This window comes from Lolium rigidum, chromosome 1, assembly GCF_022539505.1.
Source record: "Lolium rigidum isolate FL_2022 chromosome 1, APGP_CSIRO_Lrig_0.1, whole genome shotgun sequence".
NCBI classification, from domain to species: Eukaryota; Viridiplantae; Streptophyta; class Magnoliopsida; order Poales; family Poaceae; genus Lolium; species Lolium rigidum.
The window spans coordinates 348818405-348844259 of record NC_061508.1 but is presented as its reverse complement, the minus strand read 5'-3'; the positions used below and the strand labels follow the sequence as shown (position 1 = coordinate 348844259).

Sequence of the window (25855 nt, the reverse complement as noted above, 5' to 3'; positions counted from 1 at the left end):
GCGGAGGAGAAGAAAAACGACGCCGGACTGTCGGCGATCGTCCTCTCGTCCTCCTCCTCCTCCTCCTTCGAGTGGACATCCACTCCGGTGTTCGACACCACCCACTCGTCGGACTTCGACTGGGACTCAGAGTAGATTAGGGTAGTTTTCAAATAAATGTCGTTGTACCGTCGAATTTTCTAATATATTTCATATTTTTTCGTGTTTTATCTGATCTATTTCGTACCAAAAATGATCGAAATAGTTGTTTGCGCCGCGCTGCGCGCTGCATAATACAGCGTCTGGGGAAGGAACATTTTACGCGTCAGAGCACGCGTTGTATAATAATACAGCGTCCGGCGGGGAGAAATTAGAGCAGCGCGCAGCAAACGTTTACAGCGCAGTCGCAGGGACCTATAGCGCACCAATTTTTAGTTAGCCTAGCTACAAAACGGAGAAACGAGGTCCCCCTCCCCTCCTGCCGCCAGAGCAGCAAGGAAGGCGAGGGAACCAAAGCAGAATAGTGTGCAGCTCTACCTTCTAATAATCAATCATGTCCAACATGCTAGACCTACAAAATTGTATTAATAGTTATTATGTTTTGGTTATTCTGAGATCGTAAATATCCATCTCCACATTTTCATTTAACATATATATTTATTATTGTAGATCATGGATGCCCCGGAGACAGATATTGCAGATGCTTCAAAAGAACCCATCGACATATGCTAAGATACGACCGTTGGTGGAATAGACAAATAATTCATCAAGTTTTACACAAGCAAAGGAGCGATTATATTTTTTAAAGCATGTTACCATATGCCAATCTTAACAATTTATTTCTAAAAATTGCGCTTTTGCAGATCAGGGACAATATTGAAATAGATGTCGATGTTCCAAAAGAAGCCACCTCCGTAGGCCCTAAGGCTATCTTAATGGAAGGGGGCCTTGATTCAAAGACTTCTACCAATCCAAATGAGGTTCATACATAAATAATCATTGCACGACATAATTAATAAGCCAAAAAACGAACATAAAGATTATTCCAAAAGGTACTTAGTTCCGCTCAGCTTATCCTCCTTTCCTTTTTGCTAGATAATGTTTTACCTAATTAATCGGGCACACCTACATATATCATGGCAGCATATGTTTGCACCACCGAACATTTTGCTCTTGTTGAATCGATCATGTCCGCAACTAGAAATACCAAGTTGTGGACATAGGTGATGCCTTGCTGACTAATGATAATTTAGAATGTCTTACATGCGACGATGGATTCTTATCCAACCATAGTCAACAATGGACCACTATTTTACACATTAATGTCTAAATTTTTCTTAATTTAAATGTATTTACGTGTCCAATTATAGATGATAAATACGTATATATATTGTATGTGGGCATGTGCAAGAATGAGTGTGAAGCTCCAAACCTTATCCACTAGGGTTAACTCTAAAGCAAATTCAAGACATACTCAGGATGGACCAGCCTATGGACAAGCATAATTTCAACATGGTTGTGCACGTAGTGGCATGCGGCAAGATACAATTATTGATAGAGCCTCATGTGCACAACATGGACTGATTTTGTGTAAGTTATTATACTCACATGGTTATTGTCACTGCCATGGTTTTGAACTTTATTTCTTATATTTCAGTCAGCGATGCTCGATGGTACATGACATCCAAGTTAGCACACAAAACCAAATATTAATAAGTTGGCAACACTTTTGCATAGTTGATCTAAGATAGACAATAATATCTCATCGTGTAAGGTCCCTTGTCCATTCTTACCATGATTTATGTATTTTAGTGGTCACCATTTGCAGATTTATTTGCCACACGCATTAGTTGGGGACTTCATCTTGTTCACCATCGACAAACATGAGCGTCGTGTATCTATTTTGGACCCCTTTTCTGAACTTCTATCAAAATAGAGGTACAATTAAAATTACAAAGGTACTCGTTGTATCTAAATTACGCTCTTGAAATAGCACAAACTGGATGGATATCTGATATTTATTTTTGGCCACAGAAATACCCTCACAGTATTTCAATACCAACAAGCCCCAACATGTGATTTCTGTGGTTATCATTATAATACATTTATTTTATTATTGTTCTAATGACTAAGATAATAATATTTTTCATTCATTTGCAGAAATTTGTCTGGTTAGTTAGTACTATTTACTTTTATGCTTTCATAGGATGGTAAAAGATGTGTTCATCCAATTTGCACCGTGAGTACCTTATATTCACATTCTTATATTTTTATGAAAAGAAAATTTCATGCTAACTCGATAGATTGCTTGTGCAGGATGGTTACGAGTTGAGAAAGAATTTTTTTGATACACATACTCAAGTACCTTGCAAATGAAGTTGAAGACAACATTCCTAATGTTGTGCGAGCATATCTTAGTCGCACCACGGGCACATGGCTTTAATAAATAATAGATGTAGTAATGTGGTGGTCGTTGCATTTTATACTCATTACACTGAATTATGTGATGAAACCTTAAGATATTTTACATATCATGTGATTATTTTTTATGTACTTAAATGTTTACGTGTGTTATCTACACGTATAATATGTGTAACACTATGCATAAAGTAGGGAGTCATGTAATATTTTTACACGAGGCATAAGGTAGGGAACCGTGGCGAATCACGGGCATTCAACTAGTAATTTCTAAATCTGCGAATAAGAATCGTTCTTAAACTCCAATTGACTCATTACTCGCTGAATACGATGGGAACTAGTAGTGTAGGTAGCCACTTGCTGCAATCGTTAAGGATATAAAAAAGCTTAGTCAGTAAACTGGTCGTCAAGAAGTCCGGCTGATGCACAGCGCCGAGCCGCGGAGCTACCCAGATCGGCAGATCGTGGCCTCCAGCCTACGGCGGTCGTCGAGCTCCGTCCGGCGTCCGCGCTCGCGCCGACTCGCGGCGGCCGCGCGCTGTTAGGGTTGTTCGTTTGTACGTGCGGGGCTGCGGGATGGATCTGTAATTTTTGGGCTATGATCAACCGTATAGAGAAGTACTAGCTGAGGGTCCCTTAGGGCATCTCCAACCCGCTGTGACCCAAACGGACACGTTTTCGCGTCCGATTTTGACTGTTTGGGTCGGCCTCCGGACACGCGGACAGATGAGAACGTCCGTGTCTTTTTTTCTTCCCCAACGCAGTGAGACTCAAATTACTATTCATCTTCTCCCATGTACTAGTACTAGTTGGCCAAGAAACGACCCGGCCGAGCTCCGCCACGCCCGCCCGTGCTCCGGCCGACGAGCTCCGGCGACGAGCTCGGCGGCGTCTCGGCAGGCCACGCCCGCGGCCTTCGCCCCGCCCGTGGCTCGTGCGGCCGGCTCCGCCTCGCCCGTGGCCGTGGCCGTGGCCGCCCCCGCCCGTGCCCACGCGGCGAGCTCCGGCCCCGCGGTGCGCACCGGGCCGCTCCGCCGTCGACTCGGCCGGCGGCGCCCCGCCCGTGCCCGACGCGATGTGCCCGTCGCGGCCCGCCCGCGCCGCGTGGCCGGTCGGGGCAAGCGCCGCCCTCGCCCATGCCCGCCCCGCCGTAGCCATGTCCGCCCGCCCCGCCCTTGGCCATGTCCGCCCGCCCGCCCTTGGCCATGTCCGCCCGCCCGCCCGTGTCCGTGCCCGTCGCAGCCGGAGGGCGCCCCGCGCGGCCGGGACGGCGAGACCCCGCGCGGCCGCAGAGGCGCGGCGCGACACGGCCGAGACGGCGAGCCCCGCGCGGCCCGAGACCCGACGAGCCATGCCCGTGGCCTCCGCCCCGCCCGTGCGCGCACGGCCAGCTCCGGCCCCGCCCGTGGCCGACGCGGCCGGCGCTGTCCGCGCCCGTCGCGGCGAGCCCCGTCCCCGCCCGTCCGGTGCTCGCGCCCGTCGCGGCGAGCTCCGCCCACGACGGAGTGGCAAGCGGCCGGCGTCCGTTCTCGCGCCCGTGCTCCGTTTCGGCCACGGCGACCTCCGGCATGGACGAAAAAAAAGGGATCGTCTTTAGCGGGGAGCCTCCACGCGAGCTCGACGGCGGCGGTTGGCCGGCGAGCCCTATTCGGTGGGAAGCGAAGCCAACATCCATGGCGAAAAAAGAAAAGAGAAGGACGGAGGAGAGAGAAGGCTGTGGGGATCTGGGTGGATTTACTAGTCGAGCTGCCATGTGGGGTTTGGGAGGACACGCGCGGATGACCACGGACTTCCGCATGCGTCCAGCTCGCCCCAAATTGCTCCCAAATTTGGTCCGGCTTTGGGTCGCGCCGGACATAATAACTGTCCGTTTTTAGTATAGATCCGCGCGTTGGGAGCAGGTTTTACCCAAACAGACGAAAATGGTCTCTGTTTTTAGATTTGGGTCTCCGCGTTGGAGATGCCCTTAGTCCTCAGGGCCAGGGCGGTTGCCCCGCTCGCCCTGCCCCAGGGCCGGGACTAGGAAGAAGAAAGTACTGTACCGGTATGCACCACAGACCACAGAGTATCTACCAAGGAGAAGGGAGAAAGAAAACGTGCAATGCAGCTAGCTAACCAACGAGACAAAGGGAGAAGCGACACGACGTACGGCACCGGCGATCGCGCGATGCCGCGCGCATGCACGCACGGGCTAGCTAGTGCTACTAGTAGCAAGTGGCGCAATCGAGCCATAGCCATCAATGTCGGCCAAGCCAGCCCAGGCGGGTGGACAAATTCTGGCATCAGATCCAAAATCATACACCATCTCTCGCTCCGCTTTTCGAGCCGGCGCGACCCGGGCCCGCGCGCAGCGGCTCGGCGCCCGGTCCCTCTGACCTCCAGGGCCGAGGCACGTCGTCAGAGTATCGCGTCGCGCTTTCAGTGCTCAGCTAACACGTGATACGCCAAGGCCAGGTCCTGTTTGCTTAAATAAATACTGGGACTAGTACGAAAGTTTCGGTACCTGGTACTACGCATGAAGTAATTTGAGAGGTCACAGGGTTGGTTCCACTTGTTCATTTTATAGAGTTCCACTTACAGGCTGCGTTGCAGTAAACTAATCCATCTGGGGTTGGTTAACTGCAGTACCAAGTCAATTGCTTTTATTTTGGGGCGCCGAAACGGGCGGCACCGCAGCTCGCAAGATCTCCACGTAAACCATCCGCATGGGAACTGAACACTGAAAGCTGAAAGCTTCGCCGCCGCACGTCGGGGATTGTTTTCTTTCCGTTCCGCCGGCACCGTTTGTAGATAGATAGCTCGTCCACCAGCACACGGAAACCCAGAGAGGAAGGAGCCCACTGCAGTCTGCAGGTCAGCAGCCTCCTTCTCCAAGCACACTCGCTTGCCTTCCGGCGTACTACTCCTCGTGAAAATTACAAGACCACCCCTGCGTTAGAGGACACAGACATCCCGGACCCACCTGGGGCATCATCGGCATCATCTCGGCTGCACAGCACCGGTCGGTCGGGGCCCCACCTGCGGCGTCGTACGTACGGGGTCGGCGTCACGCACTGGAGAAGCCACACATCGGACCCATTTGCCAGCGTCGGATGCGCCGCGTCATGGCGGGAGGACGTGGCGGGCGGGGGTCGCGGCGCGGCGCGTAGCTGTAGGTGGGCGGGGCGGGCGACGGAACGGAAGGAGAGTGGAGTCGGGGCGAGTGGGGCCAGGAAGGATATTTTATGTTTTTTCCGTCGGGCGATTTAAAAGGCCCCGGGACGGCACGCCGTGGCGTTGGTTCGCCTCCACGCACATACACACGCCCCCCTCATTTCCACTCCACCTTCCTCCTCCCTCCTCGCCTACCTCCTCTCTCTCCTCCACGCCTCCCTTCCCCTTTTCTCGCAGCTGAGGTGGTCAGTGGCCATGACGGAGGCGGACGCGTGCGGCGGCGGGGTGGCGGCGGCGCTGGAGGAGGAGGCGGCGGGCATCATCTGCTCGCTCCGCGCGGGGGACCTCGCCGGGTGGACGCCGCCATGGAGGAGCACGCCTGCGCCTGCGCCGACGACGAAGGACGAAGAGGAGCAGAAGGCCTGGCCGGCGGTGACCCGCGGGAAGCGGTCCCGTTCCTCGCGCCGCCGCTCGCCGTCGGGCTCCGTCTCCGGCTCCGCGGCGAAGGGCCGGTGGGCGCGAGGCAGCCCGGCGTCCCCCCTCGACTACAGCTGCGGCGTGTCCGGGTCCGGCGCGTCGACCAGCGGCGGCGAGGACGGCGCCTTCTGCTCGCCGCCGGCACCGGCGGTCGCCCGCGCGCACGCCGGAACAAGCACCGCTGCTACCACCCCGCCTTCTTCCTCGGCCAAGGTGCGTTGCCATCCTATTCTCCTCTGCAAGTCTTCTTCCCGTCCTCCTTTCGCCTGGTTGGCTGCCCGCCTGCTTTCGCTTCCCGTCCATCCACCGGTCTGTCTGACCAAACTGCCCCTGCTCAACCGTGTCACCACCCAGAGGAGAGGCGGATGGCTTGTGGATGAAACATCGCTTTTCCACAACACACCTCACCCGCTTTACCGTCCGCGCGCGGGACCTTTTCTCCCTCATTCCTTCCACCCTCCTCCGCCCCTTTTCTCGACTTTTCCGGTCGTTAATTTTGCTGTTCGCCGCAGATCTCGAATTACCGATGGGTTGTCTGCGCAGTGGCACACCGAAAATGATTTTGCAGTGTTTAATCTCGCGCGTGTGGATAGATATAGATAGCAATATCAGCAGCGTCATCATTCCACATCCGGCTGGTAGTTGACTGCGGGGGGCAGCGGCGGCAATTCACATCGGTTGGTGCCGTCCGTGGGGCTCCTGCTGCCACCACCCAACCCAAGCCAACTAGCCACCCAAGAGTCACCCACCCAACCAGAACCAGAAGCCACTCTCACGCGGCCATACCGCTCCAAAAGCCCCAACTGTCAGTGCCCAATCCGGTCATCTTATCTATCCTCTGCCGGGCCCCGCCCGCCACGCAGCTGGGGCTATCGCGGGGTCAACCAGGGCGCGTCGGCGCTCGGCGGTCGGAGCAAGGCGCGCGCGAGCGGTCCACGCGATTGGCTCGCGCGCCGTGTCTGGCCGTGGCGCCGGACACGGAGCCGAAGCCACGGTGCGCGCTGTAGCATGGTCAGTGGCGTGTCCTGGCCACTTGGTTCCTGCCACGCGTCAGTCGGGTTCTCGCTTGCCAGCGTAGACCGTGCGGCCCCACCTGTCACTGTCTCGTACAGGCGTGGTGGTGAGGAAAACAAAGCTGTAGCATGCAAGTAGGCCCATCGCACGGAGCATTTGGTTTCATCATCGAGTGTTGGAGACAGGACGAGGGCAGATGGATGGGCAGGCTCGTGCTATTACTGTGTACTGCAGTTCGATTTCAAATTCGTAATGCGTTTCACGTGATCGCTCCTGCCTAGTGGACAGAGCGAGCAATCCACGCGGCTCGGTTCAAGGCCGGTGCGTTCTTGGTGGGGAGTTGGTCACTTTGGGCTTCATCCCGTCGTCATCATTCCTTTCCCTACTCTAACCTGGAATCTCCTCTTTCAAAAATAAAATAAACAACATGCGTCCCCTGCTGTTGGTTTCTTCCATCCCCGCTCCTGGCTCTCCACCTGCTGTGTTGTGAGTTTGGTTGGACTCTAGTCCCCGATCTCGTTCTACCAGCAGCTTGATCGTGGCTATCTCAACTGCATGACTCATCTCGCTTCTTTCTCGTGCAGCAGGTGGCATCTGCCGGAGCACGGCGCGCGTTGATCCTCCCGGTACCCGCGACGGTGTTGCAGCCCCGGCCCGCGGGACAGCGGTCGCGGAAGAAAATGGTAAGCCACGCACAACTCCTGCTCGATCGGCCTTAATTTTAGAATCTAACGAATTAAGCAAGCGTGTCGGCCTAGTCAGTAGCTAGGCGCGCGCGGTCCACCGAGGCAGGATCGGTCGTTGGAGATAGGATGCTCAAATGGCTGGCATTTTTTAGCTTATTTTTAGCAGTACGGAGTACTAGCTTATACTAGGATGGAATAAAGCGGCTAGCTGGTGCAACCGCTGCCACTGCAAGGCAGAACAGGTCGGGCAGAGCGATTGCTGCAAACAAAAGCGCATGATGCTTGGCACACCAAAGCACAAACAAAAGGAGCAAAAGCCGCCTGAACCTGAAAAAATCCGCACCTCGTCACACCACCGGCCGGTCGGTCCTGTCCAGCAACTCACCAACGAACCATATATAGCGTCAAATCTCGCATATATTTTTCTTTAGAAAACCCCACGTCTTACATTTTCTTTTGGCTATGCTTAATTTTCTGATTTTTTTTTCCTGATTTTCCTCGCGGGTTTTTGTGATGTGCAGAGGCTCCCGGAGGTCCAGCAGCTGGTGCAGTCCCTGGCGGCCGAGAACGACGGCCTTCGACAGGTAACTGCATGCTAATCACTTCCTCCTTTGACGACGGCCGGCCTGTATAGTATTTTTCGTACCACGCATAGACTCTCTGGCTAATTTAGTCTGATCGTGTTCTCCCATCTTGGTGTCTGAAAACAGGAGATGCAGTCGTTGCGGAGAGCCTGCACGTCCCTCTCAAAGGAGAACAGCACGCTAGAGGTCAGTCTCCTACCCTTCCTAATTCCTACGCCACCGTGCGCTTCCAGCTAGTATGTAGCGATTCGATCGAGTGCGCAATCGTAAGCCACAGAGAATGGAAATTCTCCTTGCGCACTTGCTAGCATGTATCGTTGGCTTCGAGCGCAAGTGAAGCGATCGATGCCAAACAAACTTTCCGGTTTGCAGGAAATAATAGACTGTAGTGGGATCCCTTGGCTGGCTTAATTTATCCCCTTGTGCTAGAACGAGTATTGTATTTGTTCTCTTTGGTTTTCCTTGAGAATCTCAGAGCTTCAGTGCACACACACATCCCTCTCAACCACGGTTGTTGTTGTTGCTGTCCTTGAGAAAACGGACAGTGACGGGTGCCGTTGAGATAAGCTTTACGCAGGTTAGGATATCGATTTTCCCTCGTCTTTTATTTCTCTTGTCTTTTCATTCACATCGCTCTCAGCCACCGCGTGTCGCTGCGCGTGGGCCCGTCGAGCCCACCTGCAGAGGCTTGAATCACCTGTGGTGCCATTAACGGGACTTCCTAAGATGGAGATGCGCTTTTACTTCCGCATCAGTGCCAGCTGCTGCTTCAAGATGTCTGTCCGAACCAACATGTGGTAGAAAATGGAAGCTCCTGTCAGCAGATCAGCTTCCCTTGGCATTCCGTAGGGGATCGTGCATTCACTGTTCTGTGCTAATGGATGAACAGTAGCAAGAGTGTGAAGGCAGGCCGTGCACTGTGTACGCACGCTTCGTTTTCACTGCCCGTACCCTGCCTGTCCACAAATCTTTCCCAATAAATAGAGAATGACAAGTTGCCACTCTATCCTACCTGTAAATAACCAGTGCACGCCACCAACCCAAACCCGGGCATGGCGATCTCGTGGCCTTCTTCAATGCCCTGCGTGCCACAATTGTAAACGGAGTTGCACGGCGTACGATCCATCTACCCCTGTTGGAGCCAGGGCCAGAGTGGCCGGGCCGGGCAGGGCTACGGCAACCCAGGTCTCATCTCGTCCAGGCAACCTGTAGACTATAGTGTGGTACTGCTTCAACTGTGCTGTGTGTGGCATCACCACACGCGCAAGGCGTAGCTGAACGGACTCTAGTGTAGTGGTTCCGCTAAATATTTATGCCAACCAACTAACTGAATGGTCCCTGATCTGTTTTGTCCGATTTCCTGATCTGGCCTGGCATGGCAAGATCAGGGTCAGGGGGTTGTGCATGCTAGGTCCGGCCACTGTAATGGCACACATCCTGGACCTTGACCTGGACCTGCTAATCTAAATGCTAACTGGTACATATATAACGCGTTTGGTCGTAGTGGTAGCTCACCGTGCCCATGTCTTGACGAACGCCGTAAGAGGTAGTGTGTCAGGAAATGCTGTCCATTCCAGGATTAGGACCCCGTAACTGAATCTGCACTTTAGGTTTCAAAGTAATGTCTGTCTCTGTCGCTGTCGATGAGGATGGTTTGTTAGCTCAATTCAAACACTGTCCGTATCTGAACTTCACTGACATTTCCCGTTTTACCGATCTTGCAGACAAGGCTGGAGCATACTTCCTCGAGCAAGCGGAAGAGGATCGGGTCCGAAGAGCAGCAGCAACAAGCGAAGCCTCGTGCATCCGAGCGCAACGCCGCCACGAACGGCTTCGTGCTGCCAGATCTGAACATTCCGGCGCAGGACATCACGGACGGATCAGCAGTGGCAGCTCCCTGACGGCTGGCTCCAGGATCCGGGCCATTTCCGGTGGCGGCGCCTGAGTGCTAACCTCATAAGTTTATTAACCGTGTATAGGGGGGAAGCCGGCTAGAAGAAAGAACTGGTTTTACTACCTTGCCTGATAAAAAAAAAGTTCTCTTTTATTTAGTTTTGACTTGAGTTTCTGTACCCATGGGGATTCTTCTGTATCAATGATGCAGAGAGGGGAGCTTATGTAGCTCTAGGTATAGTCCGTGTTGCTTGGTTCCTGTAAACAAAACGCAGTACATTAGGGAAACTGTTGATATTGTTTCGTCCAATCTGGTGAGCGTTCAAGTGTAAGAGTTTCAGGTTGTGTGCTATGCTTTCTAGACACTGATAAGCAGGCTGACAGCATTACTGCAGGTCTGTAGCTCATCTGGCAACGACCAACCTCTCCTATTCCCCACCATTCCCTGAGCGCGCAGGAAGTCAACCACCGCAAAGTAGAAACCTCAGATGCTGAGATTAGGTATATACGGAGTAGAACGGATCAATCGTGTTAGTATATGTTCAGGTCAAATTTTATCACAAACAAACAACTTGGAAAAAAGGCAGCATCTACATCTCTCTCCTCCATACCCTTGCTATTGCGACAACACTGAAGTAAAACCACTTAACGATTGAAGCCTACTTGCATTACAAACATCCTAACGACGCAAGTCCTAGGTTTGACTGGAGTATCAGAAGAGCGAGCATGCACTCTAATGTACCGCGTATGATACTCCTGTCTGAGTAGACAAGTAACCATAGCGATGGAGAGCACGGATGAGAGATTGTCAGAGTATGATAACAAACGATGTTCTTCAGCTACATGTAAGGTTGTGGCACACAATGCGGTTCTTTAGCTCATAACCGAGCATATTATATATAGATTCGGCATTCCTAGGACCTTGACTAGCTACACATCAAGCCTCGTCACTTATGCAAAGGAAATAAAAGAATTTATTGATTTCTGTAAGATAAAATGCTCAATTCATCTCCGTACTATGTACAAGCCAACAGACAAGCTGTGTCAAATAGCAAGATCTTGACAGAGTTCATGAGAAGAAGATTGAAGATATCCAAGAACATGACATGAGCTTTTGCCCAAACCTATATGGGCAGATGATTTCAAGGCATGTTGCTACAAAAGCGACTCCATACAAACTTTGTAAAGACCACAATCCGTCTTACCATAGAAGTGAATCAGACTGCTTTGATACTAGCTAAGAGAAAAATGGCTTATTAGCATTGGATTTCAATAATGGATGATTGACAGTCGATGTGCTTGGCCGCTCGGATGGACATATAGATAGACAAGTTGTCACTAACCCCTACAATAAAAAGGTGAAGTTTGAGAGCTTCCAAGCTAGCGACCTACTATAGAAAGTAATCCAGCAAAAAATTCATTTTTTTTTGTAAGTGTGTCCAAGTTCATTTGAAGCATGTGCAACTCTATGGTGAAAATATATTTTGATTTTGAAGGAAATATATTCCTATTCCGATGGATATAACTCTCAAGTGGACACAATATTCTGAATTCCAATATTTGATTCTTAAGCAACAACATTAACAAGTCATATTTTTTATTAAATCGAAGAAAATTTCCTTAACTATGGAAGGAAATTCACCCGCATAATATATAATTCATTGTGTTGAAAAAATATACTCCATCCGTTTATATATATAAGGCCACAAACTCATATTCAAGGTACCAAGAAAGCATAACCAAGTAATTAATATCATGATTAATTATGTGTGAGTGGTCTCTTGTTCCAGAAAAATTAAGCATATTGCATGTGGTGCATTTTTCTCTATGGTTGCATGCAACTTTCACATTAATAAGCACCATCTATGTGGTAAAAATTTAATTAATTTCGCCCCGGTTAGTATTAGTGGCCTTACATATTGGCAAAATGTATTTTTGATAGTGGCCTTACATATAAAAGCGGAGAGAGTATTTTCACTTCAAAAAATTTCTTTTAGACATTTGGTTGTATGGGAATTAAACATAATCACACTGAAATCAAAATTTTCTTGATAAAGATATAAATTCTCTACCAATCAAACATATTAAGCTAGAGTTTTTTTTAATGTAAACATCACATTTTGTTTTAAAAAAAAATAGTAAGGTTTGGTAAAAAATTGCTGACATATTAGCTTCAAAATATAAATCTAACATAAATTAGAAGAGTGGTTATTAGTGCAAATTTAATCATGAAAAAACATTAATATGCCTATTTAACATTGGCTCATATAATATACATTGTGTGGTGAACTTTGCGCCATGAAGCTAGTGAGTTAGTTGATTGTATAGTTCCATCGTAATTATTTATATTAAACCTTTTTACCTCTTTCGAATTACATCTCATTTCTGATAATGGTAAAAGTTACGATTATAATTGGCAAACAAAAATAACATAACAATGCAGCTTCAAACCAATTTTTTTTGTTATTATGTAATTTTAATGCGACCATGTTAAATCCTGTTACATTAAATTACGGCACATACTGTCAGAAAAGTGACCCCAGTTGCTTCATTTTGAGACATGCTTACTTCAAAATTCTTTGGCTAAACCTAGATCTATGGATGATGGGGAAGAACAATACCTTAGATGAATTGCACATAGATATATCTGTTTGTGTGTATTACAGTTTCATTCATTATTATGGAAGAAGGCTAAAAAGTTGGTACATGTTTCTAGAGTGCATCATCCTCTATTTGAGGTGTAAACAAATATATGTGCTAAATATCCATTTACCTAAATAGAACTTTATAGAATATACAAAATACCAACAGGCACTTGATCTAGAATGTTGCATCACTTGTTTATTGGTTGTTTCATTGTCAAATATGTCTTGTCCTAGCTCGCATGAAATGTGTAGTTTAAACTTTGTCTTGAAACAACATTATTGAACTCAAATCACATAAAATGCGTCTAGTTTTTTTTTGCTCTACCGTATGCATGAAGATGTTTGCCTTGTACTTGGAAAATGGGTACCGATTGTCATCGATACGCACAGAACTTATCCATAATGTTTTGATGATTTGGTTTGTACTCCCTCAGTTCATTGTTACAAGATGTTTTAGGTTTTTTTTTTAAATGCATGTATCTAGATGCGTTCAGTGTATAGGTTCACTGATTTTGGTCCTTATCTAATCCACATTGAAATATGTAAAACATCTTATAATAGTGAATGGAGGGAGTATTCTGGTTTCGAATGTGCAATTCAACCAGAAAAGTAATATAAATTTGCATCCACTCCTTAACTCAACAAACATAATACCAAATTTTGAGTTATCCATATTATTCAGAAAATTGTATAAATATAAACAACCCTTCTTTATTTATTCACCCTATCATGGTAGATTAAATTATTGTCAATATGTGCAAATTTGGCCCGACAAATAAGTGACCTTCATAAATGTCCTTATTGTCTTCTCCTGGGTCAGCCTTGCACCAGTGAAATGACATGTTAGCGGAAGTTCTAAGCTGGTTTTAATGTAAATGACATATGATAAGGGACTTGCCCGTCACCGCAGTAGAATAGTGTGGGGACGTGACACTTCCCGAAATGACATTAAAATTGTGAAACGAGATGCAAAATGCGGATGCTCATTTAACAGCTACGAACGCCCAATTTGTATCTGGTCAAACTTTGTAACTTTCCTACCCGCAAAAAAAAAAAACTTTGTAACTTTCTTGGTTCGGGTTTTCACCACGGAAGTAACATTGCTTCTGAATGAACGAAAAGCTTTTCTTGCTTCGGGTTTTCAGCACAGAGTTTCTGACTTTGCCGCAACAAATGCTCTGTGAAGGTATGTGTCCATTTCCGCAGACACAATCTCCGGTACTGAAATGGCTATTGTGTTGCCAAACCTCAATCCTTCTATTTCTATACCCTCGCACCTTCCGAACATGATTCTCGGCCTGGACTCTTCTGCCAAATGCACTCTCCATCGTTAGCAAAATCTTTCGACAGTCAAACATAGGCATTGTCGCTGCTTGCAGCAGATGAGCTCCTGACATAAGTCATGCAGTTTCAGATGGGCTTCTGCTAGCAACTGTTGAGAGATAGCAACTAGTATTCACAGAGGGTCATAGGCCAGTACATGTACATGTGTTACAATGTGCAGGTAAGCCCCTCATACACTGAGGAATAGAAGAAAAGGGACTATACAACTCTAACACCCCCCTCAAACTCATGGTGGATCGACAACACTGAGTTTGGAGAAAAAGAAATCATGTTGTGCTCTAGTCTAGGCCTTCGTGAAGAAGCCAGCAAGCTGTAGCTCGGAAGACACATAATGAAGAGCCATAACCTGATCCAGCACAGCATGACGCACATAGAAGGCATCAACACCGATGTGTTAGGTGAGCTCGTGCTTCACCGGATCACGCGCAATGTTGATGCCATCAGTACTGTCCGATAAGAGAGGAGTCGGAGCGTCAGCAGAAACACCAAAATCCGCAAGTAAGCAGCGTAACTAAGTCACCTCAGCCGTCAATAGAGCCATCGCTCGCAACTCAGCCTCGACACTCGAACGAGAGACTGCAACCTGCTTCTTGGTCTTTCAAGCAATGAGAGAGCCATCAAGAAAGACACAGTAGGCAGAAAGAGACTTGTGATCCTCTGGATCGCTAGCCCAGGTAGCATCTGAGTAGGTCTGGAGCTGTAAGGGGCTGGAGCTAGGAAAGAAGAGACGATGGGAGATAGTGCCACGAAGATACCAGAGGACACGAAGGAGATGACTATAGTGGACACTGGTGGGAGCAGACATGAACTGACTCAGAATATGGACCGGGTAGGAGATGTCAGGACGAGTGACAGCAAGGTAAACAAGGCTCCCAACCAAGTGACGATAGCAAGTCGGGTCCGGAAGAGGATCACCATCAGTGGCACGGAGACGGACATTGAGCTCCACAGGAGTCTCGACGGTGCGCTCATCACCAAGAGCGACACGAGTGAGAAGGTCCTGAATATACTTCTCCTGGGAGATATAGAAGCCATCGCATGTAGAGGAAACCTCAAGCCCAAGAAAGTAGCGAAGAAGACCAAGATCAGTCATGAGAAACTGATCATGAAGACGGGCCTTGACAAAGGCAATGTACTCAGGGTCGTCACCTGTGATGATCATGTCATCGACATAAAGAAGAAGGAGAGTCCAACCACGAGAGGATGTGTGGACAAAGAGCACATGGTCATGTGCGCTAGGGACAAAACAAACGCGGGAACCAGGCGCGAGGGGCTTGCTTAAGGCCATAGAGAGAGCGCCGGAGACGACAAACCATGCCATCGGGAATAGAGTAGCCATGAGGTGGTTGTATGTATACCTCCTCACGTAACTCACCATTAAGAAAAGCATTCTGCACATCAAGCTGAGAGACAGACCAGTGACGTACAGAAGCAACGGCAAGAAGAGTACGGACAGTGGTCATGTGAGCCACTGGAGCAAAGATCTCATCATAGTCACGGCCATGCTCCTGCTGAAAGCCGCGAGCGACAAGACGAGCCTTGTAGCGCTCAAGAGAACCATCGGAGCGAGTCTTAATCTTGTAGACCCACTTGCAGGTGATGGGACGAACAGAGGAGGGAGGAGTGACAACATCCCAGGTGCCAGTACGCTCGAGAGCAGCAATCTCCTCAGCCATTGCTAGCTGCCATTCGGGATGAGCAATAACATCCCGATAAGAGGTCGGATCAAGGACAGCAGAAAGACCGTAGTGAGTGGGAGAATAGCGATCAGGAGGAGGACAAGGACGAGCACGAAGATGATGAGTCGGCTCACACGGATAGGGCATCGCACCAGAGGTGGAGGGCATGTCAGGAGGAGTAGCATCATCCTCACGTGGACGCCAGGAGTAGTGAAAAGGGTAGGAAGGGACCACCGTAGGCGAGGAAGGTGACATGGGAGAGGAAGGTGTGGAGGGTGGGGAAGGTGGTGAGGGAGGAGAGGGGTTCTTGTGGGCGAAGGAGGAGAAGGTGGTGAGAGACTCGGCGGAGCAGGGACCTGAGGCACAGGAGGAGGTGAGTCAGGGAACATGAGAAAAGAGATATCATCCACCGAGAAGGAAGAGGAGGAGGGACGCGGGTAGAAAGGACGGGACTCATCAAAGGTGACATCCCGAGATATGTGCATCCGACGACCAATAGGATCCCAACACTTATTTCCCTTGTGCTCAGGGCTGTAGCCAAGGAAGACACACTCAACAGATTGAGCAGACAGCTTGATGCGTTCACGTGGAGCAAGAAGAACATAGCAAACGCAACTAAAAAGACGAAGGGTCGAGTAATCAGGAGTGTGACCAGTAAGACGCTCAAGAGGAATACCACCCTGCAAGGCTGTGGAGGGCTGAAGGTTGATGAGATAGGTGGAAATAGACACAGCCTCAGCCCAGAAGTGAGGGGGAAGAGAGGCAGCGATCATCATCGCACAAGCCGTCTCAAGCAGGTGGCGATGCTTGCGCTCAGCCACGCCATTTTGGGCATGGGCGCCAGGACAGGAGAACTGGGCAAGAGTGCTGTGCTCAGCAAGAAAACCACGCAACAGCTGGGAGATATACTCACCAACAGAATCAGCCCGAAAGACACGTATAGGCGTGGAAAACTGTGTATGGACCATGGCAGCAAAACGCTTATATATGGAGAGAACCTCACTGCGAGAAGTCATAAAATAGATCAAAGTGTGGCGAGATAAATCATTGATAAAAATAACATAGTAGCGTTGGCCCCCCTTGGAAGCAAGGGGAGCGGGACCCCATACATCAGAATGGACCAAATCAAAGGAGCGCTGAGATACAGACTCACTAGTAGGATAAGGTGACTGATTTTGTTTACCAAGTCTACAACCATGACAACCCTGAAGCGAGACATCTCCTGAGACAGGCCCTAGAAGACCTCGACGAAGTAAAGACAACAAGCGACAACCACAAAGATGACCAAGACGATGATGCCACTGCTGAAAGGAGGCGGTAGTGGAAGCAGCAAGCACATGTGGTGCAGTCGGTGAACTGGTGGAAGAAGGAATATGAAGCCAGTCAAGCTCCCAAAGTCCCTGGGAGTCACGACACCGAGGGCCAGCCCCAACCAGTGTGCCCGAGTGTGAGTGTCCTGAACAGAACATGAATCAACATCAAGAATGACCCAACAACCAAGTTGAGCAGCGGAAAACAAGTTCATGGTAAGACGAAGAACATGAGAAACATCAGGAATGGAAAAGGAGGGAGTAGAAAGAGTGCCACGACCAGCAATAGTAAGAGAAGTACCATCGGCAGTAAGAACACGAACATGAAGAGGGAGAGGACGAAGAGAAGAAAGAGAGGAAGAATCAGGAGACATGTTAAAAGAAGCTCCAGAATCCAGAACCCACGAAGATGTACCTGATTGTGTAGAGGAAACAGCCGCGGAGGCAGCCGTACCCGTCGAAGCAGAGCCGGAGGAGGCAAGAAGACGCTGAAGTCTCGCTATATCCTGCTCAGTAAAACTGGTGGTGCCAGGCGCTGAAGGTGGAGCATGAGGAGGCACAACCCACTGCTTCTGATAGCAGTCAGACTCAAGGTGACCAGGCCTCCGACAGTGAGTGCGGAAACGAGGAGGACGAGGGCGACCCCCACCGCGAGAAGGGCGGGCTCCTCCAGAAGCAGCAGACACTGGTGTGGGTAGAAGCGGCGGTGCAGGTGCAGAGGGATTTCGAGCAGCAAGAACAGAAGGTGTCCCAAGCAGTCCAGCACCACACAGACAAGTCTCCTCAGCACGAAGCTCAGTCAACACCTCTGAGATAGGAACACGGCCTCGAGAAAACAACTGGGCGCAACGGGGCTCAAACGTTGGACGAAGTCTAGACAGGAACTCATAGATCCTCTGAAAGTCCATATCTGAACGCACTGTCTGGCAACGCTGGCAAGTACCACAGACAGCACTGCGAAGGGAGTCAAGTTGGCGCCAGATCGCCGCACTCTGGGTGTAAAACTCATCAACAGTAGAGTCACCCTGCTGAAGATCATGCTCCTGACGCAACATAGACAAGTACAGAGAATCCCCAGAAGGCTAATAGCGCTGCCGAAGGTGAGACTATATCTCTGCAATAGTAGTGAGGCCCATAAACTCAGAAGCAAACTGTGGCTGAACACTCTTCGAAAGAACAGCGGCAGCTGTAGCATCCTCATCACACCACTGAGTAAAAGTAGCCAAACTATCACGGTAGGAGCCAATGGCCTCTGAATAGGCAAGTACCTGCTCCTCATATGCCTCATCAGCAGCAGTCTCGGCAGACTTGGCTGCATCCCGATCAGCCTGGGTAGCATCCTCAGCAAGGGCATGTGGCACGTACGGCGGAGTAGGAGGCACAGGAGCAGTGGGCTGTGGCGGACAAGAGACCTCGCCGGTAAGAACACCCCACAGCCGAAGACCATGCATGTGGATGAGCATAAAGGCAGCAAACTCCCCATAGTTGGTGTCGTCAAAGATCACTGGGCACCGAGGAATACTGACATAGCCAGACGCGGAGGACGCCAATTTTTTTCAGATCTGGATCTGGCCAGAAATAACACAGGCAGCACTCCCGTGGCCAGACACTGGGGAGGGAGCGCCAGAGCGGGGCAGGTGGCAGTAGGGTGGCGTCAGGCCGAAGCCGGTGAAAGGACGAGATGTCGCCTAGAGGGGGGTGAATAGGCATTTTAAAAACTTTTATGGATTTAGCTTGTAAGAATGCGGAATTAAACTAACGTTTATTTTACAAGCACACATCCTAAATATGCTAGGCTCACCTAAGTGCAACAACAACAACTAGAGCTAAGCAAGATAGGCACAAGATATATGTAGTACAAGTGATAGCAAGATATATGAACTTCAAGCACGATGGCTATCACAAGGAAAGAAAGCTCGGGTATAGAAATAACCGAGGCACGCGGAGACGAGGATGTATTCCCGTGTTCCCTTCCTTTGCAAGAAGGTACGTCACGTTTGGAGGAGTGGAGGTCCCACGAAGGATTCCCCAACGCCACGAAGGCTCACCCTATTCTCCAAGCCACACACACGAAGGATAATGACCCTTTCATTATGGTTAGCTTTTCCTCCACTCCGGAGATGGCAAGCTCCACAACCACTTCACAAGCTCCACGAAGGAGAAGCCCATGCCTCTTCACAATCTTCCTTGAATAATACACAAGTATATGATGAGTCAAACAAACATACTTGAATACACAAGATAGGTAAGTAAAAAAAACACATACAAACACATATTTGGTACAAAACCAAACATGCAAAGGGGCAAGTAACTTACAATAAATATGAAGAGTTGAAGTATAAGTTACCGCAAAGAGGAACATTGGATATAAGATATAGATGATAATCCATACGACTTGGCTTGGTCAAAATATAATATATGAAGATCCCTTAATTCTTCATGAAGTAGCCAAGCCTCCAATTCCCTCCACATGCACCTATTGATCAAGTTTGAGCTTGTTGGTCCCCAACCAAGTTCGGTCCTAAGAGGTTAGTCACAATAGGTTTGGCAACCCAAATGGTTATTTTCTTGAAACCACTTTAAGTTCCAACAAATTTGGCAAACACATTGCCATCCTTATCCTTACCAAGAGAATAATCATCATCAACAATGATAGGGTTGGATAAGGTACCACTTAGACATGAAGAAGCAAAGTGCCCCTTCTCATGGCATAAGCAGCAAGTGTTCCCCTTTCTCTTCTTTATTGATTTCTTCTCTTGGGGAACTTTATATTGATTCTTCTTGGGAAGTGGCCTATCTTCAACTTGAGGTCGAGCATGAGCTTGACCTTGACCTTGAACTTGTGGCCGTTTCCCTTGTTGTTTCTCTCTCAAGTGCTTCTTCTTCTTCAATGGGCATGATTTAACATGATGCCCTTCAACCTTGCACTTGAAGCAAACCAACTTGGCCGGATCCTTGACTTTGTCTTGGCCCTTCTTCTTGTTGCTCATGCTCTTGGACTTGTTCTTGTCATTGGAGTTGAATCCAAGTCCACTCTTGTCATTGGGGAATTGTTGCACACTTAGCATCTTGTCAAGTGCGGATTTCCCTTCATGACGCTTTTCCAAGTCTTTCTTCAAAGAAAGGACTTGGGCCTCGAGCTCTTTGATTTCCTCTACATGGTTAGTAGAAATACAAGTACTAGAGGAAGTAGAAGCTTCATTGTTAGAGCAACAAGCCAAGGCAAGTAATTCAACACAAGGTGTATCAATAGTTTGACTAGATGGATTACAAGGACTAGCACATGGAAATATATCATTTGTAGTAGAGATTGTGCTAATGTCCACATGAGGCTCACAAGATGTTACCTTAGTGATACTAGCCTCATGAGCTAACTTTAGCTCATCATAGGAGGTTAGGAGATCCTCAAGAGGAGCGTTTTATTGCTTTCTTCCAATTCCCTACAATTGCTAGTTAGCCAATCAAGTTGAGCCCTTAGTTGAACATTCTCCTTTAATATAGATGCTTCACGAGAAGTAGAGTTAGTAGCACAAGCATCACCAATAGATTTTTCATTTTCAAGCTCATAGGATTCAATTTTTTGTGTAAGCATAAAGTTAGTATGCTTCTCATCTTTTAGCTCTTGCTTGAGGAGATCTATTCTTAGTCTCCTATTTTCAATATGAGACTCTAACTCCACGATGGTTTCCTTGTATTTATTTAAGGTTTTCATAGAGTGTTCGAGATTAGCACGAGCTTCTTTATTACCATGAAGAGAAGCATATACCATCCCCATATCATGCAACAAAGTATTATATTCTTCATCATTATCATCATCATCACTTCCATCGTTAGAGGATGTGTTAGGAGTCAAAGTAGGAGATACCTTTGATCCATTTGCCATAAGGCACATGTGCATACTGGAGGATGAAGATGAAGATATTCTTGAATCCCTATTTGAAATCGTGTCTTGATCCATAGAGTGTTCGGTTTCCTCTACATTGTTAGTCAACAAACAGCTAGAGGAAATAGAAGCATTTTGATTATGGAAACAAGACAAGGCAAGCATATCATCATGAGATCTATGTAAGCAATTTACACATGATATGCAAGGTCTACCAACACAAGCATGTAGATTATTTTTAGTGCTATATGTGTTCAAGTCCAAAGAGGAAACATTGCAATGGGATAGAGATGAAGAATCAATATTGCAATTTTCCTCACCACTCACCATATCATTACCTTGTGTCTTGCAACACGTTGGTGAAGTGGAAGAAGATGATATATCATCACGGCCGGAGGTGGAAGCAACTTGGAGCTCTTCATGATGTGAAGGGAAAGAGAGCTCCTCGGAGACACCACCGACCAAATGAGAAATGGATCCACCAAACATTTCCTTAAGCTTGGTCCACATCTCATGAGACGACTTTCGCTTTATATATATCAAGAACCTACGAAAATCTGGTCTCAAGGAGAATAAAAGCTCATTAGATACTTGAGCTTCAAGATGTAAGTTTTTCTCATCCTCTAAAGATAGATTTTGAGGATCCATCGGAGGAGAAAAACCTACATCTAGAAATTGCTCAATATTTGGAAACAAGGTCCAAAGGTTATAAAGCAAGCAATTTCTCCACAAAACATAATTTGTTCCATTAAGGATCATTGTATCATTGTGCACTATATTACTAGCCGACATCTTTACTCTCAAGGCGGTGAAGCCTTAAACAAGGAGAGACCTTGCTCTGATACCAATTGAAAGGACGAGATGTCGCCTAGAGGGGGGGAGGTGAATAGGCGTTTTAAAAACTCTTACGGATTTGGCTTGTAAGAATGCGGAATTAAACTAACGTATTTTACAAGCACAAATCCTAAATATGCTAGGCTCACCTAAGTGCAACAACAACAACTAGAGCTAAGCAAGATAGGCACAAGATATATGTAGTACAAGTGATAACAAGATATATGAACTTCAAGCATGATGGCTATCACAAGGAAAGAAAGCTCGGGTATAGAAATAACCGAGGCACGCGGAGACAAGGATTTATTCCCGTGTTCCTTTCCTTTGCAAGAAGGTACGTCACGTTTGGAGGAGTGGAGGTCCCACGAAGGATTCCCCAACGCCACGAAGGCTCACCCTATTCTCCGAGCCACACCCACGAAGGATAATGGCCCCTTTCCGTATGGTTAGCTTTTCCTCCACTCCGGAGATGGCAAACTCCACAACCACTTCACAAGCTCCACGAAGGAGAAGCCCGGGCCTCTTCACAATCTTCCTTGAAGAGATCACCGGAGCACCAACCGCCAAGCCAACTAGGAGGTCTCCCTCCAAGAGTAACAAGCTCACGGTCTCTCACTCGAACTAATCGTGGTGGAGAGCTCAACACTATGCAATGATGCAAAGCAAGAACACTAGAGGTGTTCAAATCCTTCACACTCAAATCCCACCAAAGAAACAAATGCTAGGATGAGATTGGAGAGAAAGAACAAATGAGGAAATCAACAAATGACTCCAAGATCTAGATCTAAAGAATTCCCCTCACTTAGAGGAGAGATGGATTGGTTGGGATTGTAGATCTAGATCTCCTCTCTTAGATCCCTCAAGAATGAGCAAGAATCATGGGGTGAATCAAGAGAAAGGGAAAGTTCTTCAAAGTCAACAATGGAGGAGAGAGTGGAAGAACTTGTTTAGCCCAAGGTGGAAGAAGGGCTATTTATAGCCCAAGCCGAAAAATAACCGTTGGGGAAATGTCTAGCTCAGCAAAACTTCGAGGAGCCCGGTCAACCGGGCCTGGGGCCGGGCCGTCCGGTGCAGGACCCGGTCAGACCGGGCCACAGACCGGACCAGCCGGTCCAAACCGGACCTGGCGCTGGGTCGTGACCGGGGCGGGTCTTTGTGGCGCAGAACCTGCGCCGGGGAGGCCGGTCCATCGCCCGGTCAGACCGGACGAGGGGCCGGACCCGGCCGGTCCAAACCGGACATCAGGCCGGACCAGCACCGGGCAAAGCTGGAAACCTTACTGGATAGTGCCCGGTTGGCAACAGTCCAGGGGCCGGTTTGAACTGGGCCATCCGGTGGGACGGCCGGTCACGCCGGGCGAGAAACCGGGCCAGCAGGAAAACATGTTATACAAAAACTGTGATAACTTTTGTGTCCGGACCCCGATTGACATGAAACCAATTTTGTTGGAAAGATAACGCCGAATAGAACCCCAACAAAATAGAAGATGCATGCGGATTCCGTTACAAATATGGAGACTCCTCACAGGATATTTTTAGATGTTTTTAGAGAGGGAGTCTCCCACCGTCAAGAAATGGTGAAGACGTTCAAACTCGAAAACGCAATAGAAGATGCATGCGGATTCCGTTTTCGATGAACTTGGGCTTGTTGTAAAGCTAGAAACAGGCTCAAGAACCTCTCACAGAGAAACACTAAGAAGCAATAGGGATATGCAAAGTATGCAAAGGATTGAGCTCCCTAAGACGATGTGATCAAGTTACCCAACCGAAAGCCCCTCTTGATAGTGCGGCTATCTATCCTATAATCCGGTCTCCCATCAACCACCTTGAGACCGGTAAAAGGAAAACCTATCAAGGTCATACCTTTGCCTTGTGCATCCCGCTTGATCTTGATGATAACTCTTCAAGCTCCACTCGAGCCGCAATGCCTCACTTGATCATCGTTACTTTGTGAAGACTCACAAATGCTCCCCCATACACCATGATGGGAAAGCTCCATTGATGCACATCTTCACGTGTCCATTATCACCAAATGGACGACAAGCTTCAAGCATATGATCCTCTTGAGATGCTCAACTTGAACTTGCCCAACTCAACCTTGATGATGATCACCACTTGATGTCATCCTCTCATGGTCTATATGAGATCTCCCTTTTGATGCATGCCCATGGAAAGATACCTAACCCACATAGACAACACAAGGGCACATATATGATGGGTTAGTTCATAAAACATAATTGACAAGGCTTACCATACCACATGACTTCACGTGGCACATTCTTCATGCTTCATGTGTTGACCAAACTTGAATCTATTCTTCACTCTTTGTATTGGTCAACCTTGTATCTTCTCATGCTCTATCATACTATCTTGATCGATGATCTTGATGCCAATACACAAGGTGTATCTTTATCTTCATGGCATCCATACTCGAATCCAACACATGGAATGCAAGTAGTACCTATGAAATATTCCTTCATATAAACTCAATGAAAATATTAGTCCATAGGGGTTGTCATTAATTACCAAACCACACATAGGGGCAATATACTCTTACAACCGGCGATGGCCGGAGATGGCTGGGGCAGCCCCGACGTTGGCCGGAACGTGGTCAGCAAGAGGAGGCCAGGGTTGGGCCGACGGGGGCCGAGACGGGGCCGGCCGGAGGTGGTCGGGGCAGGGCCGGCCGGAGGAGACCGCGGCCGGGGCAGGCCGGAACAGAGCCGGACGGAGCTTGTCCGGCTTGAGACGCAGATTTTGAGCTCCAAAACAAGCTCCGAATCAACAAAAAAAGGTAAATCTTGACATGAACGGGAGAGAAGAAGAGAGTGGAGGAGCGGCGGCCGGAAAGATTATCGACGGTGGCGCGGATCGAGTACGGAATTGCAGCGTGCAAAGAGCTAAACGGTGAGCTCTGATACCATGTTGAGAGATAGCCACTGGTATTCACAAGGGTCATAGGCCAGTACATATACATGTGTTACAATGTATAGGTAAGCCCCTCATACACTGGGGAATAGAACAAAAGGGACTATACAACTCTAACATCCTCTCATGGCGATTCATCGGTTACGGGTTCCATTTTGTATTAAAAGCATAGCGCCGGGTAATTCAACACGAGTTCCCGATAGAAACAGCCACCCGTGATCCGCTGGTTACAGCCTTACAGGTAAACCGCCAACCGGATGGAATAATAGGATACGTGACCAGGAAACCGTGACTTCCAACTTACACACGCCAAGACCAAGCATACAGCGGCTACGACCTGCATCGAAAGGCACAAAGGATGCCTTACCCTCTGCCAGAACCTGGCCATGGTTGCCATCACCTCGACGCATAATGCCACGGACAATCAACTGCCCATAACTCTCAACAGACACAACACACCGCGACAGCTCAACTGTTCCGTCAGCGGCAGAAACAGGCACCTTCTCTTCTCCTGAGTCAAGCAGCAAGACTTCCATGTGATCCAAACTGCCAATACAGGCGGTAATCTTGCATCGGAGCCCTTCTGCCCATGACCCCTCGACAATCTGCATGGCGATGGTGGCCTCAACAGAGGATGCGACTAGGCCACATGTGAACTTCAGTGTGCTAAGTTTGCTGGTGTAGATAATGCTGCTCATGCAGGAACGGTGTCTGCACTCTCCAACATCCACGCACAAATTCATCTTTTCGCAGCATTCGAAGCGCTCGAATAGAAGGCTTAGATCGGTGTCCTCAGATTCTATGGTTCCCTTCACTTTCAGCACAGCCTCAACGTACACCTTGTCTCTATAGAAAACAGCACGGCTAGGACCTGTCAGTACTAAACATGGATCCTGCATACAACACAACTGGTTAAGATGACAACTGAAATGGCATAGATTACACTCAAATTCAGTCTTTTCAACAAACAAATAGAAAACACTCTAACATAGAAAATGAGCTTGATTGTCATATATTCTTATATGTGAT

At 48.3% G+C, this 25855-nt stretch overlaps 1 protein-coding gene across 1 annotated transcript; it reads left to right on the top strand.

Annotated features, from left to right (window-relative positions):
• Positions 1–5676: 5676 nt before the first annotated feature.
• Positions 5677–10514, top strand: LOC124664757. Its single transcript, XM_047202204.1, has 5 exons — positions 5677–6240; positions 7596–7724; positions 8249–8311; positions 8438–8497; positions 10036–10514. The coding sequence occupies exons 1-5, from the start codon at positions 5806–5808 to the stop codon at positions 10210–10212; spliced, it is 864 nt and encodes a 287-aa protein (XP_047058160.1). The 5' UTR covers positions 5677–5805; the 3' UTR covers positions 10213–10514.
• Positions 10515–25855: the final 15341 nt, after the last annotated feature.